The 14,268-nt window shown below is 70.2% G+C and overlaps 4 protein-coding genes across 4 annotated transcripts; 1 reads left to right on the top strand and 3 right to left on the bottom strand.

Moving 5' to 3' along the window:
* Positions 1–68: 68 nt before the first annotated feature.
* MCM7 (minichromosome maintenance complex component 7) lies at positions 69–6,320 on the top strand. Its single transcript, XM_042798022.1, has 15 exons — positions 69–187; positions 301–380; positions 1,596–1,760; positions 1,848–1,972; positions 2,222–2,402; positions 2,517–2,654; positions 3,104–3,253; positions 3,346–3,460; positions 3,547–3,678; positions 3,951–4,034; positions 4,118–4,511; positions 4,678–4,761; positions 4,854–5,022; positions 5,591–5,700; positions 5,948–6,320. Exons 1-15 carry the CDS (start codon positions 157–159, stop codon positions 6,150–6,152), a joined length of 2,163 nt encoding a protein of 720 aa, XP_042653956.1. The 5' UTR covers positions 69–156; the 3' UTR covers positions 6,153–6,320.
* A 61-nt stretch (positions 6,321–6,381) lies between these two features.
* COPS6 (COP9 signalosome subunit 6) lies at positions 6,382–10,447 on the bottom strand. Its single transcript, XM_042798027.1, has 10 exons — positions 10,319–10,447; positions 9,705–9,830; positions 9,146–9,277; positions 8,777–8,865; positions 8,601–8,663; positions 8,439–8,486; positions 8,071–8,185; positions 7,723–7,815; positions 6,822–6,922; positions 6,382–6,623 (listed from the first exon to the last, which is right to left on the bottom strand). The coding sequence occupies exons 1-10, from the start codon at positions 10,395–10,397 to the stop codon at positions 6,483–6,485; spliced, it is 987 nt and encodes a 328-aa protein (XP_042653961.1). The 5' UTR covers positions 10,398–10,447; the 3' UTR covers positions 6,382–6,482.
* Positions 10,448–10,661: 214 nt separating this feature from the next.
* On the bottom strand, positions 10,662–12,898 carry SNAPC2 (small nuclear RNA activating complex polypeptide 2). Its single transcript, XM_042798079.1, has 5 exons — positions 12,648–12,898; positions 11,807–11,926; positions 11,629–11,697; positions 11,303–11,531; positions 10,662–10,960 (listed from the first exon to the last, which is right to left on the bottom strand). Exons 1-5 carry the CDS (start codon positions 12,858–12,860, stop codon positions 10,710–10,712), a joined length of 882 nt encoding a protein of 293 aa, XP_042654013.1. The 5' UTR covers positions 12,861–12,898; the 3' UTR covers positions 10,662–10,709.
* A 106-nt stretch (positions 12,899–13,004) lies between these two features.
* LOC122153939 (proline-, glutamic acid- and leucine-rich protein 1-like) lies at positions 13,005–14,102 on the bottom strand (the record flags this gene model as incomplete). The annotated part of the gene is made up of 2 exons (XM_042798151.1): positions 13,005–13,164; positions 13,617–14,102. Coding segments are annotated over 2 exons (570 nt in total), but the record flags the coding sequence as incomplete, so codon positions are not given.
* Between the last annotated feature and the right edge of the window lie 166 nt (positions 14,103–14,268).

The following is a 14,268-nucleotide window of genomic DNA, read 5'->3' as shown; positions in this document are numbered from 1 at the left end:
GCAGTCACGTGGTGCCGGTTTTCGCGCCACTTTTGGTTGCGGCGGCGCGGTCGGGGGTGGATCTCGCGGGGATCTGCCGCGGGATCGGGAGCGACACCGGGACCAGAACCGGCACCGACACCGACACCGGCCCCGGCCCCCGGGACCGCCCCCGCCATGGCACCGCGCGACTACGTCGCCGAGAAAGGTGCGGGGGGAGCGGGGAGGAACTGGGCCGGGGCGGGGGGGGGGGGGAACCGGGGAGCGGCCGGGGCGCCGTGACGGAGCCCCCCCACTTCCCCCCCCCCCCCCCCCCCCCAGAGAAGGCGAAGCGGTTCCTGCAGGAATTCTACCGCGACGGCGACGGCGGCGGCAAGGAGTTCCCGTACCGGGAGCAGCTGGTGAGAGCGGCCACCCGCGCCCCGGGGAACCGGGCCCGCTGTGGGTCCGACCCACCCCCCCGCGCGAGCCGGTGTGGGGTCCTGGGTCGTTCGTTCGTCCGTCCCCCCCCCCCCCCCCCGCCCCGCTGCAGCCCCCATGCCCCACGGCAGCTGGGGGTCCCTCCTGTCGCCCTGCCCCACTTGGGGTGCCCCCCTCCACCCTATTGGTGTCCCTGTTGTTGCCCTGCCCCGCTTGGGGTCCCTCCTGTCGCCCTGCCCCACTTGGGGTGCCCCCCTCCACCCTCTTGGGGTCCCTCCTGTCACCCTGGCCCTCTTGGGGTCCCTCCTGTCACCCTGCCCCACTTGCTGTCCCCCCCTCCACCCTATTGGGGTCCCTCCTGTCACCCTGCCCCACTTGCTGTCCCCCCCTCCACCCTATTGGGGTCCCTGTCATTGCCCTGCCCCACTTGGGGTCCCTACTGTCACCCTACCCTGCCTGGGGTCCCCCCCCACCCACTTGGGGTCCCTCCTGTCGCCCTGCCCCACTTGGGGTCCCCCCCTCCACCCTACTGGGGTCCCTCTTGTCTCCCTGCCCCACTTGGGGTCCCTCTTGTCTCCCTGCCCCGCTTGGGGTCCCCCCCCACCCGCTTGGGGTCCCTCCTGTCGCCCTGCCCCACTTGGGGTCCCCCCCTCCACCCTATTGGGGTCCCTCTTGTCTCCCTGCCCCACTTGGGGTCCCTCTTGTCTCCCTGCCCCGCTTGGGGTCCCCCCCCACCCGCTTGGGGTCCCTCCTGTCGCCCTGCCCCACTTGGGGTCCCCCCCTCCACCCTACTGGGGTCCCTCTTGTCTCCCTGCCCCACTTGGGGTCCCTCTTGTCTCCCTGCCCCGCTTGGGGTCCCCCCCCACCCGCTTGGGGTCCCTCCTGTCGCCCTGCCCCACTTGGGGTCCCCCCCTCCACCCTATTGGGGTCCCTCTTGTCTCCCTGCCCCACTTGGGGTCCCTCTTGTCTCCCTGCCCTGCTTGGGGTCCCCCCCCACCCGCTTGGGGTCCCTCCTGTCGCCCTGCCCCACTTGGGGTCCCTCCTGTCACCCTACCCCGCCTGGGGTCCCCCCCCCACCCGCTTGGGGTCCCTCCTGTTGCCCTGCCCTGCTCAGGGTTCCCCGCTGCCCTGTCCCCGTGTGCGGGTGCCCATTTGGGGTCCCCACACCGCCGCCCCCCCCCGCCCCCCCCCCCCAGACGGCGCTGGCGCACCGGGAGCGCGTGGCGCTGTACGTGGCGCTGGACGACGTGGTGGAGGACGACCCTGAGCTGGCCGAGGCCGTCTGCGACAACGCCAAGCGCTACAGCCGCCTCTTCGCCGACGCCGTCCACGACCTGCTGCCCCTCTACAAGGAGCGCGAGGTGGGGGTCCCGTCCCACCCCCAGGTGGGGACACAGTTGGGGGGGGGTGCCCCAGCAGCCCCCCCTGCCGTGTTCCCTTTCCCCCAGGTGTCCCGCAAGGACGTGCTGGACGTGTACATCGAGCACCGGCTGCTGCTGGAGCAGCGGGGCCGGGATGCGGGGGACGCCCGCAGCCCGCAGAACCAGTACCCCCCTGAGCTGCTGCGGCGCTTGTGAGTGTGATTGGGGGGGGGGGGGGGGGCGCATCCCCCCGCTGCCCCATGTCCCCGGGGAGCCCCGTCTCCTCTCTAACCCACATCACCAACCGCGTCCGAATCCCTTGGGACCCCGTTCCATCCCTCTGTGCTGCCTCCCTGCCCCCCCCCTCAACCCAACGCTCTCCTGCTCTTTCACCCCACGTTCCCAGCTCAGCTGCCTCCCCACTAACCCCCCCCCGGGCCCTTTCTGTTCCCCACCCCCAGCGAGCTCTATTTCAAGGCCCCCTCCACCACCAAAGCCCGCGTGGTCCGCGAGGTCAAGGCCGACTGCATCGGGAAGCTGGTGACCGTCCGTGGCATTGTCACCCGCGTCACCGAGGTCAAGCCCATGATGGTGGTGGCTACTTACAGCTGTGACCAGTGCGGGGCCGAGACCTACCAGCCCGTAAGTGCAGCGGAAGGGCCCCGGGGTGGGTTTGGGGGGGGGAGATCCCTGGTTGGCCCCCAGCTGCTCAGCCCCCCCAGCCTTGACTTTCCCCCCCCCACTCCCCCCCCCCAGATCCAGTCGCCCACCTTCATGCCGCTGCTGATGTGCCCGAGCCGCGAGTGCCAGACAAACCGCTCGGGGGGGCGGCTCTACCTGCAGAGCCGCGGCTCCAAGTTCATCAAGTTCCAGGAGCTGAAGATGCAGGAGCACGTGAGTTGGGGGGGGGGTGGGGTGGGGTGGAGGTGTGCGTGGCACCTTGGGGTGTCCCCGTGAGCCCCGGCTGCAGCCAGAGGGACCTGTCCCTCCCAGGGGGCTCCTCCCCATCCCTGCTCTCCTCCGGGGACAGTCTGGTGCTGCTCTGTCACCTGCCCCAGGGTCTCGTGGAGCTTGGGGGCTGCGGTGGCATCAGGGCCTCAGGTTGGGGAAGCCCTGAATTGGCCCCAGTCTCCCCCCCGCCAAGGTTTCCCCAGCATGGGGGTGGAGGGGGACAAGTCACCCCCTGTCAATAACATCCCAACCCCTGGGTCAGCGTCATCGCTGCCGGAGACAAGGAGGTGACACTTCCACGTGGCTCTGTCCTCTGCGCTGGTGCAGGGGTGGGATGGGGGCAGAGTCCTGGCGCTGCGGGACCCCCCCCCCAGCCCTGTCTGTCCCCGCAGACCGACCAGGTGCCGGTGGGACACCTTCCCCGCTCCATCAGCGTGGCCGTGCACGGGGAGAACACGCGCCTGGCCCAGCCCGGGGACCACGTCAGCATCACCGGCGTCTTCCTGCCTCTGCTGAGGACCGGCTTCCACCAGATGAGCCAGGCAAGCACCGTGGCGGCAGGGGGGCTGGGTGGGGGGGCTGCGGCGGGGGCCACGGCCACCCTGACCCACCGCCAGCCTCCCCTCCCGTGCAGGGCCTGCTCTCCGAGACCTACCTGGAGGCTCACTGCATCGTGAAGATGAACAAGAGCGAGGAGGACGAGACGGGGGCCGGGGAGCTGAGCGAGGAGGAACTCCGGCAGATCACAGGTGAGGCTGTCTGCCCCACACACCCCCCCCACACACGCCCCCCCAGCCCTGGGGCTGCCCCACGTCTCCCCTCGCTGCCTCCGCAGAGGACGACTTCTACGACAAGCTGGCCTCCTCCATCGCCCCCGAGATCTACGGCCACGAGGACGTGAAAAAGGCGCTGCTGCTGCTGCTGGTGGGCGGCGTGGATCGCAACCCTCACGGCATGAAGATCCGGGGTGAGTCTGAGCGCTGGGGTGGGGGGGCTTTGCCAGGGGGTGCCCCCCAGCCACCTCCTGCGGGAAGGTTTTGGGTGTCTGGGATCAACCCGAAGCTCTGGGAGGTTTGGGGTCAGGGCGTCCCACCTCGCGCAAGCAGGTTTGGGGAGGGGGTTGGCCTCGTGGGACCGCGGAGGGAACCGGATTTGGGGCAGGAGCGTGGCAAAAGTGCTGCAGAGGCAGCAGATTTGCCTCCCCCCCCCAACAGGCTCATCCTCCCCTTCTCCCCCCAGGAAACATCAACATCTGCCTTATGGGTGACCCCGGTGTGGCCAAGTCCCAGCTCCTGTCCTACATCGACCGCCTGGCTCCCCGCAGTGAGTAACTGTGCTCTGGGCCCGGGGAGGGGCAGGATTTGGCCTGTGCTCCCCCCCCCCCCAACTCACCCCTCTCCCCCCAGGCCAGTACACAACCGGCCGGGGCTCCTCGGGCGTGGGGCTGACGGCGGCCGTGCTGCGGGACCCGCTGACGGGCGAGCTGGCGCTGGAGGGGGGTGCGCTGGTGCTGGCCGACCGGGGCGTCTGCTGCATTGACGAGTTCGACAAGATGCTGGAGGCCGACCGCACGGCCATCCACGAGGTGATGGAGCAGCAGAGCATCTCCATCGCCAAGGCGGGCGTGCTGGCCACCCTCAATGCCCGCTGTGCCATCCTGGCCGCCGCCAACCCCGCCTATGGCCGCTACAACCCCAAGCGTAGCCTGGAGCACAACATCCAGCTGCCCGCCGCCCTCCTCTCCCGCTTCGACCTGCTCTGGCTCATCCAAGACCGCCCTGACCGCGACAACGACCTGCGGTGAGCCGGGGCGGGGCTGGAGGGGCGACTGGGCTGGGTGTTGGGCTTGTTGGGACAGTCCACGGGGGCTTTGGAGGGCATGTGGGACCCACGCGAGCTGTGGGGCTGGGCTGGTGGTCGTGGGGCAGCCTGAGCCCCGCTGCCATCCCTTCCCTCTGCCCCGCAGCCTGGCGCAGCACATCACCTACGTGCACCAGCACAGCCGCCAGCCCCCCTGCTCCTTCCAGCAGCTCGACATGAAGCTCATGAGGTGAGAGAGGCCGCCGAGGTCCGCTGGCCCCGACCCCGTCCCCGCTGGCCCCCTCACCCTGCCCGTCCCCCTCCCCCTGCCCGTCCCCCCAGGCGCTACATCGCCATGTGCAAGAGGAAGCAGCCGGTGGTGCCGGAGGCTTTGGCCGACTACATCACGGCTGCCTACGTGGAGATGCGGAAGGAAGCCTGGGCCAGCAAGGACACGACCTACACCTCGGCGCGCACCTTGCTGGGCATCCTCCGCCTGGCCACCGCCCTGGTGAGCCCCGGGACGGGACCGGGAAGGGGGGGGGGGGGGGGGAGTGCGGCAAAGCGGGACCCGTATCGCTGAGCAGGACCAGGCGGGAGAAGACGAGCTAAAGCGGGTCCCAGATGGAGCCAGGCCAGACCCAGAGGGATCAACTGGGGCTGGGAGAGTGTCCCTGTGTTGTGTGTCCCCCCCCCCCCCCCAAGCTTGTCCTCCTCAAGCCCCAGGGGCACCAAAGTGCTGTTTGTGCAGGTGTAGCCTGTGTGCAGCGCTTCCAGAGCCCCCGGGGCACAGCCAGCATGGGGCTGGCGTCCCCTCCAGGCCCCCAGCGTGTGTGTGTGTCCCCCCCCCCCCCCAGTGTCCCCTTCCTGGGGCACAGCCAGCTCAGCGCTGCCTCTGGCCCCCCCCCGCCATGTCCACATCCCTGCCTGGGGCCGGCTGGCAGCACCCCCCGAGCAGGTGGGGTCTCGGGAGGGGGTTTGCTGGGGCAGGGAGGAGTTGGGGGGGGGGGACCCCCAGCCTGTCAGAGGAGTGGGGTCTCAGTTGCTGCCAACCACCCTGACACCCCCCCCCCCTCCAGGCCCGGCTGCGGCTGGTGGACGTGGTGGAAAAAGAGGATGTGAACGAAGCCATGAGGCTCATGGAGATGTCGAAGGACTCGCTTCTGGGGGACAAGGGGCAGCAGAGCCGGTGAGCGGGGGACGCAGAGGGACACTGGGGAGGGGGACACACACACACACACACACACAGTGCCCCTCCCTGGGGCATCCCCGGGTGGCGGTGGCAGGGCTGGGGGAGCTTGTCCCCGGGGTGGGTGAAGAGGAGGTGGCAGAGCCAAGGGTCGCCCATCGTGTCCCCCTGGGAGGAGGCGGCGGTGCCAGGGCCACTCTGACCCCTCTCTGCGTGTGTGTGTGTGTGTGTGTGTGTCCCTCCCCAGGGTGCAGCGTCCCTCCGATGCCATCTTCGCGGCGGTGCGGGAGCTGGCGGGGGGCCGGGGCCGGGCCGTGCCTTACGCCGAAGCCCTGCAGCGCTGCCTGGCCAAGGGTTTCACCCCCGCCCAGGTCCAGGCCGCGCTCCAGGAGTACGAGGAGCTCAACGTGCTGCAGGTCAACCCTGCCCGCACGCGCATCACCTTCGTCTGAGGTTGGGGAGGGGATGGGGGGGGACACTGCAGCCGCTGTCAGCGTGTCCGCTGGCTCTGGCAGCCCCTTCCCCTGTGCTCCCCTTGTTACAGCATCTCTCCAAGCCCTCGGTTGTTTTCTGTTTGTTTTTTTTTTTTTTTTTACCAATAAATCCTGGTTTTAGCGGCACCACCAGCTTCTTCCGTCCACCCCAGTGCAGCTCTCCCAAAGACATCAAACAAGGCCACCCTTCCCATCCTGGAGCTGATTTATTGGGGGGGGGGGGGGGGAAACCGCCCAGGAGGGGGGACAGTCCTGATGGGAGGGTGACCCCAGCGTGTGTGCGTGTCCCTAGAAGAAGAGCCCCCGCATGCGGCGGCCGATGCCTTGCCGGTCGTAGAGGATGTTGAACTTGTTGACGAACTGGTTCATGGTGTTGCAGGTCTTGGTGATGGTGCCCAGATAAGCCATCAGCCCCACGTCGTTGCATTGCTGGGGGGCGGGGGGTGTTACTGGGCTGCTGTGGTGCCCATCCACACCCCTGCCCCACCCCACCCCCCCCCCCTCCCAAAACTGCTTCCAGCCCAGCCACCAGCACCACTGGCAGAGGAGCCAGCCCTGGCCCACCCTGTGCCCCGATAGGGACACGGGGACCTGATCCCCCCCCCCCCGCACCCCCCCCTCACTCACATCGTAGAAATCTGTCTTGAACTTGTCGGTGCTGAGCACGGGCAGGCAGTGGCACAGGGCGTAGGCTTCCCGCAGGATCTCGTGGTTGAAGGGCACCTCGCCTGCGGGGACCCCGTCAGTCTCGGGGACCCCCAGGGGGGCAGCCAGGGCCCCTGGGGACAGCCCAACTCCCACGGGGACCCCCCAGATCCCATCAGTTTTGGGGACCCCAGGGGGGCAGCCCTACTTCCACGGGGGCCCCCCCGGACCCTGTCAGTCTCGGGGACCCCAGGGGGACAGCCTGACTCCCACGGGGACCTTCCCGGACCCCATCAGTCTCGGGGACACCAGGGGGACAGCCAGGGCCCTTGGGGACAGCCCAACTCCCACGGGGACCCCCCCCCCCCCCCCCCCCCAGATCCTGTCAGTTTTGGGGACCCCAGGGGGACAGCCCAACTCCCACGGGGAATCCCCCCCCCAGATCCTGTCAGTTTTGGGGACCCCAGGGGGACAGCCTGACTCCCACGGGGACCTCCCCGGACCCCATCAGTCTCGGGGACACCAGGGGGACAGCCAGGGCCCTTGGGGACAGCCCAACTCCCACGGGGACACCCCCCCCCCTCCAGATCCTGTCAGTTTTGGGGACCCCAGGGGGGCAGCCCTACTTCCACGGGGACCCCCCCGACCCTGTCAGTCTCGGGGACACCAGGGGGACAGCCTGACTCCCACGGGGACCTCCCCGGACCCCATCAGTCTCGGGGACACCAGGGGGACAGCCAGGGCCCTTGGGGACAGCCCTACTTCCACGGGGACACCCCCCCCCCCCCCCGGGCACCGGGGACAGTCACTTGGGGACAGCCCAGGGACAAACCTGCCCCGTCACCCGCCCCGGGCGCTGGGGCCAGCCGTGTCCCCGACTCACCGGCCTCGGAGGCCCGCACGTACTCCAGGATCAGCTTGACGCGGCTGTGCAGCATCTTGATGGCGCTGTGCTGGGCGATGAGGTGCTCAGCCACTGCAGGGGGGGGGTGGGGGGGGTCAAGGCCACCTGTGTGTCCCCCCCAGTGTCTGTTCCCGCCCCCCCCCCCCCCCATCCTCCCCAGGCAGCTCCAGCCCAAGAGCCGTGTCCCTGCAGCTCCTGTCCCCACATTCCCCCCTACACACACATCCCCCCCCCCCCCCCTTCCCTGCGCCCCCGCCCCAGCTCTGGGACTGCCCCCCCAGCCCCACGTTGTGTGTGTCTCTGTGTAACCCCCCCCCCCCCCCCAACCTGTGGAGTTCTCCCCGCTGCCGGTCGCCGTCATTCGGGCCACGTGGTCGACCCCGATGCGCTCGGCCTCCTCGGTGGCCAGAGTGTAGGTCAGCTCCGCGAAGAGCATCGTGGCCTGGGGGGGTGTGGAATGATGGGGGGGGGGATGATGGGGGGGCAGGACAGCCCTACAAGCCCCCCAACCACCCCCCCCCCAGACCCCCTATGGCCTCAACCAACCACCCCATACCCACCCTGAGCGACCCCCCGCACCCCTCCCCAGCCCCAATACCCCCCCCATCATCCCCCCCCAGCCTCAGGAACCTCCCCTGTACCCCCATTTCCCCCGCCCCCCCCAGCCCCATTTCCCCCCTCCAGCAGCGACTGACCTCCCCGTTGATGATGTCAATGACAGACTCGAAGACGCTGACGGGCAGCTGGGGTGTTGGGGGGGAAAGAGAGAAAAGCTGTGTTTTGGGGGGGGCCCAGACTCCCCCCTCACAGTGTGGTTACCCCCACATGCTGGGACTGTTCCCCCCCCCCCAACTTACATCTGTGTGCTTTGTCATGGGGTTCAGCTTGAGGAAGAGGGGGCTCTCGATGATCTCACACACCTGGAGCATGTGTAGTGAGGAGGAGGGGGGGAAGCTGTCAGGATGGGGGTGTACACCCCTTCCCCCCCCACTCCACCAGCCCCCCGACATCTGCCCCCCCCCCTCCCACTCACCTGCTTGTGGACGTGGATGTCAGAGGGGTCAGGGGGGCCCCCAGTTGTGTACCACCCCAGGAACTCCAGCTCCTTGAACACCTGCTTGACTGGGGAGAGATGGGGGGGGGGGGGGGGGGGGGGGGGGGGCCACGCTGAGTTGGGGGGTGGGGGGGGTGGCACCGCCCATCACCCCCAACCCCCAATCTGGGAGCTTGGGGTGGAGGGGTGAACCCCACAGCCCCCCTGAGGGCAGCAGACACCACCTTTCTCTCCCCCACCCCTGCAACAAGCTCTACCACCCATCTCCCCCCCCCCCCCAAAAAAAAAACCCCCAGAAGCAGCCCGGGACCCCTTCAGGACCCCCCAGGAGCTCCCCGGACCCCTCACACTGCTCCTCCTTGGTGTAGTAGTACTCCTTGTCGATGAGGACGTGCCCATCCACCGTGTGCGAGAGCAGCTCGAAGGAATTCATCACCTCGATGTTGCGGCCCTCCTGGCGCCCGATGAGGGCCCCGATCACTGCGGGATTTAAGGCGGGGGGGGGTGGTGGTGGTGGTGGTGGTGGGGGGGTGATGGGGGGCACTGGGGTGCACCCCCAACGGCCCCAAACCTCGTGGTGGGGAGAGGGACGGACACCCCTCCACCAGCCCCAGGTACCACCCCACCTTGGGGATATGGGGGACAGAGATTGGGGTGGGGGCATATAGAGACCCCCACCCTGGGGGTGTGGGGGGGGGGGGGTGTGGGGGGGGAACCCTGGGGGGCTGTGGAGGCTGCATGGGGGTTTAAGGGGGTGGGCTTGAGAGGCATGGAAACCACTGGGGGGTGGGGGGGGCTCTGGAAGGCCCCAGGGAGAGATTCTGGGAGATTTGGGGGAGCTGTGGGGCTGCTGGCGGGGGGGGGGGGGACGGACCCCGGGGGGGGGGGGGGGGGGGGGCGGTGGTACCTTGTCCGGGGCGCCCCTCCTGCGAGCGCATGCGGATCCAGTGGTCGGAGATGTTGAGGATGACGAGGGGGTGCAGGGCCACCGAGACGCTGCCCGTCACCCCCCCGGCCATCACCGAGGGGGCGGCTGGGGGGGGGGGGGGAAAAAGAGGGGAATTAGGGTGAGACCAGGGGTGGGGCTAGGAGGCGGGGCTGGGGCCGGGGGGGCGGGGCTGGGGCCGGGGGGGCGGGGCTTAGGGGCAGGGGGCGGGCCCCAAGGCTGTGTAGCCAGGGGCAAGGCGGTGTGGGGGGCGGGGTCACGGGGACTAGGGGCGGGGCAATGGTTTGAGGTGCGATTACACCTCGGGGGTTTGTGGGCGGGGTAAAAAGCTGAGGGGCGGGTCCCCGGGGCTTGTGGGCGGGGCAAAGGCCCATGGGAGGATCCATCGGGGTTTTGGGGCGGGGCAAGGGACCGGGGGCGGGTCCCCGGGGTTTGTGGGCGGGGCAAAGGCCGAGGGGCGGGGTCAGCGGAGGAAGCGGGGCCCGGGGGGGCAGACGGGCCGGTCCCGGGGAGGCCCCGGAGCTCCGGTGCGGTGGCGCCGGTTCCGGGTGCCGGGACGGACCCGCGCACGGTACCTGCCACGTCCACCTCCATCCCGCCGGCTCCGTTGCTCCCCGCCGCGGAGGAAGAGGCGCCGGCCGCCGCCGCCGCCATCTTGGCTCGGCCTGTCCCTGCCCGGCCGCCGTACGCAGCGTCTTTGCGCATGCGCGGGGGGGTGGGGGGGGTGGGCGCGGAGGCCGGGGCGCGCATGCGCTGTGGCCGAGAGACGCGATCCACGTGTGTGTGTGTGGGGGGTAGCCCCTGCCCGGTGCCCTCCCAGAGCCTCACGGGGGGCGTCACCCCTCCCTGCAACCCCCAAAATGGTGATTACACCTCCCCCCCTTTATTCCACTGCCGAAATGACTCCAGAAGCTCCAATTTTGGGCAAATTTCCACCTTTATTCCTCGGGGAAGGGGCGTTGCGCCTCACCCCGAGGGTCCCACCCGGGCCAGGAGCCGCAGAGGCACCAGGAAGAGGTTGAGGGGGCAGAGGCCGACCCCCCCCCAGCCGGGGGTGAGTGTCGCAGGGGTCGGGGGGGCGGCGGGGTCTGTCCCGGTGGGGCGGGGGGCTGTCAGGGCGCTGTAGGACCCCCGGAGGTGGCTGTGGAGGGCGACGCGGTCCAGGGCGCCGAGTTCCTGGGGGAGGGAGCCCAGCAGCGCCAGCACCACCGCCGACTCTGGGGGGGGGGGACACACACAGAGTTAGGACCCCTCATCGGCCCCCCCACACCCTATGGGCAGGAGGGGGTCCCAGCCCCACAATGGGGGGGGACACAGCAGCGATGCTGTCTCCAGCTGGAGCCCCGCCCCAGTTCAGGACTGACAACACCCCCCCCCCCCCCCAGGTCAGGGAGAGACCCAGACCCTCCTTTGCTCCTCAAATCCCCCTCCCCAGATCACCCCACAGTGCCAAAACCGTCCAGGGGGCCCCCAACACCCCCCCACACCCAAAGACAGAGGGGCCCCAAATCCTTCCCCCCCCAACACCCCTCTTGGCACCGGGGACCCCCCCCACTCACCGCCAGGGGGGAGCGGGGGGACCTTGCTGCGCAGGCAGAGCCGCGCCAGGTATTCGTAGACCCTCTGGAAGTTGACAGTGAAGCCCTCGGGGGCAGGGGGCTGTGGGGGGGGGGTGGCGGGGTCCCCCGGTGCCGACCCCCCCCGATCCGGCGGCACCGCAGTGCTGTCGGGGAGTGGGGGGAGGGAGTGGCGCAGGGTCAGCGGCTCCGTGGCTGCGACAGTGAGAACCTGGAGGTGACAATGAGGGGGGGGGTGGTGGTGACACATCCTGAGAGACTCTGCCCCCCCACCCCAGAAACCCTGCACCCCCCCCAAAACCCCTCACCTGGGAGAAGGCGGCTGCTGTCACTTCCTCCAGCCCCTCTGCCAGCGTCTCCGCCAGCTCCAGCCACACCTGAAAAACGAAGCCGGGGGGGGTGACGCTGGGGGGGCCTGGCCACCCCCCGGTCCCCCGCCCCTGGGGAAGGGCCCCCCCACCCCTTCACCCTCAAACCCCCCCGCACCTCGATGGGCGCCGGGACCTGGGCGCGCCGGCGGCGTTGCTGCTCCAGGCAGTGCCGGTACTGGGTGCGCACGGCCTCCCGCGCTGCCCGGCCCCGCAGCCGGCACAGGAACGACAGGATCTGGGGGGGGGGGGGGGGGGGGGGGGGGGGGCAATGCAGGGTCGTGGGGGGGGACACCACATCCAGCCCCGAGGAGGGGGGGGGGGGGCGGGGGGACAGGGTTGCAGACGATGGGGCACCCATGGGGGGCCAGGTGATCCTGGGCAGCCTTTGCGGGGCTGCTGCTCCCCCCAGGGAACCCCATGACTGGGGAACGACGCGTCACACCCCCGCCGGGGACCCCAGCATCTGGGGACCCCCATGTAGCACCACCCCACCCTCCCCCCAAGGACCCCCCATATCACTCCGCCCAGGGACCCCCACGAAATCCCCCCGTGGACCCCAGCACCTTGGGACCCCCCCCCATGTCACACCCCCAGGGACCGGGGACACCCCCCCACCCCCCCCTTAGACCCCCAGGAATCCCAGCACCTCGGGACCCCCACGTTAACCCCCCCCAGGGACCCCAGACATCCAGAAACCCCCATGTCACCCCCCTCAGCGACCAGGGACGCCTCCAAAATCCCCCCACGAACCCCAGCACCTCGGGACCGGCATGCCACGGCCCCCCCCCCCCCCCCGAAACCCCAGGCGCCCCGGTACCCCCATGTCACACCCCCCCCCCCCCCCAGGAACTGGGGACACCCCCTCAGGAAGCTCAGTACCTCGGGACCCCCCTGTCACCCCCCAAGGGACCCCCCACGGACCCCATGTCACCCCCCCCCCCCCCGTCCTCCCCCACCTCGGCCTCGCTCCGCCGGGGCAGCCGCTCCCGCAGCGCCCGCGGCTGCAGGTCCGTGGGGAGGCCGCGGGCGGCCTGAGCCCGCAGCGCCGCCAGCAGCGCCCGTTTCTCCCGGCCCGACCAGGCCGCCCGCGGCCGTTCGGGCCCCGCCGCCGCCCCCGGGCCCGTCACGAACCGCGCCGGGGCCAAGCGGGGACGCAGCGGCGGCTTCATGGCGGCACAGGGCCCCGGGGAGGGGAGGGGGGGCGGCGGCGCGCGGTGATGGCGTCACTGCCGGCGCGCCCGGAGCCGCGCGGCACACTGGGAGTTGTAGTTCAAACCCCCCCCCCCCCCCCAATATAAAACACACACTCGGGGTTCGAGGGGGGTCCGTGTTTATTCCACGTCTCGCCGCTGTGGGGTCGGGGGGGGGGCGGGTAGGGGATGAGGGGGGTCACAGGGCCGTTTCGGGGGCCTTGTCGTCATCCGGGGGGCAGTCAATGAAATCCGCCAGCATGGTGGCTGTCTCATCCAGCTCCTGGGGGGGGGGGGGGTGTGGGTACAAATGCTCCCCCTCCCCAGGCACCCCCCACACTGGACCCCTCTTCCCCCCAAGTTCCCCCCCCAGCACCCCCAAACCGTCCCATTCCCTCCCAACTATACCAGCACCCCCAAACCGCCCCATTCTCCCAACCACCCCCTCTCACCCCAGCACCCCCAAACTGCCTCATTCCCCCCCAACTGCCCCCCCCAGCACCCCTAAACTGCCCCATTCCCCCCCAACTGCCCCCCCCAGCACCCCTAAACTGCCCCATTCCCCCCCAACTGCCCCTCAAACTCCCCCATTCTCCCCAATTTCCTCCCCCGCGCCCCAGCACCCCCAAACTGCCCCCCAGCGCTCCCAAGCCATCCCATCCACCCCCCTCAACTGCCCCCCCCAATCGCCCCAGCAACCCCAAATTTCCACATCCCCCCCACCCCCCCCTGTACCTCTTCCTTGCCCACGGGGGGCAGGGGCTCCTCCTCCAGCTGGGGGGGCACTGGGGGGGGGCTGCCGGCCCCCCCCGGGGGTTCGGGGTGCGGCGGTGGCGGCAGCGGGGGGGCTGCATCCAGGGCGGGGGGAGGCACCTCGGGGGGCTCCAGGAGTGGGGGTGGGGGCTCGGGGATGACGGGAGGGGGCTCCCCCTCTTCCTCCCCGCCCTCCTGGGGGGCTTTAGCCCCCTCCTCCTCCTCCTCCTCTTCCTCCTCCTCCTCCTCCTCCCCGGGCTGCGGGGGCGGGTGGCCTTCATCCACCTCCATCACCAGGGCTCCGGTGTCCCCAGGGGGTGGGGGGGCTCCTCGGGCACTGGCAGGGCTGCCCTCCTCGGCCCCCCCTTCCTCCTCTTCCTCTTCCTCCACCTCCTCTTCCTCCGAGAGGCCTTCGTCCTCCTCGTACTCCTCCTCATCCTCCTCGTACTCTTCCTCGCCCAGCTCTTCCTCCTCGTCGAACTCTTCCTCTTCCTCCTCCTCTCTCCTCTTCCTCCTCCTCAAAGAACTCTTCCTCCCCGAACTCCTCTTCCTCCTCCTCCTCCTCTTCCTCCTCCTCTTCCTCGCTGCTGTTGATGTTGATCACGGCCGGGTCGGGCTCCCCGGGGATCCCCGT

This window comes from Tyto alba, unplaced genomic scaffold (assembly GCF_018691265.1).
Source record: "Tyto alba isolate M040663 unplaced genomic scaffold, T.alba_DEE_v4.0 Super-Scaffold_27, whole genome shotgun sequence".
In the NCBI taxonomy this organism is placed as follows: Eukaryota; Metazoa; Chordata; class Aves; order Strigiformes; family Tytonidae; genus Tyto; species Tyto alba.
Note: the sequence above shows the minus strand (reverse complement) of the source record. Positions and strands in the feature narration are given on the sequence as shown.

What these genes read in the sequence shown, in the direction of transcription:
- MCM7 (XM_042798022.1), top strand. Translation starts at nt 157, where the DNA reads ATGGCACCGCGCGACTACGTCGCCGAGAAAG. An exon ending in CCTGAGCTGCTGCGGCGCTT is followed by an intron (nt 1,973 to 2,221) that starts GTGAGTGTGATT and finishes CCCCACCCCCAG; the next exon opens with CGAGCTCTATTTCAAGGCCC. An exon ending in CGACCGCCTGGCTCCCCGCA is followed by an intron (nt 4,035 to 4,117) that starts GTGAGTAACTGT and finishes CTCTCCCCCCAG; the next exon opens with GCCAGTACACAACCGGCCGG.
- COPS6 (XM_042798027.1), bottom strand. Translation starts at nt 10,397, where the DNA reads ATGGCGGCGGCGGCGGCCGGCGCCTCTTCCTCCGCGGCGGGGAGCAAC. An exon ending in TTGACATCATCAACGGGGAG is followed by an intron (nt 8,186 to 8,438) that starts GTCAGTCGCTGC and finishes ACACCCCCCCAG; the next exon opens with GCCACGATGCTCTTCGCGGA. An exon ending in CAGCGGGGAGAACTCCACAG is followed by an intron (nt 7,816 to 8,070) that starts GTTGGGGGGGGG and finishes CCCCCCCTGCAG; the next exon opens with TGGCTGAGCACCTCATCGCC.
- SNAPC2 (XM_042798079.1), bottom strand. Translation starts at nt 12,860, where the DNA reads ATGAAGCCGCCGCTGCGTCCCCGCTTGGCCCCGGCGCGGTTCGTGACG. An exon ending in AGGTCCCGGCGCCCATCGAG is followed by an intron (nt 11,698 to 11,806) that starts GTGCGGGGGGGT and finishes TTCGTTTTTCAG; the next exon opens with GTGTGGCTGGAGCTGGCGGA. An exon ending in CCCCCCGCTCCCCCCTGGCG is followed by an intron (nt 10,961 to 11,302) that starts GTGAGTGGGGGG and finishes CCCCCCCCCCAG; the next exon opens with AGTCGGCGGTGGTGCTGGCG.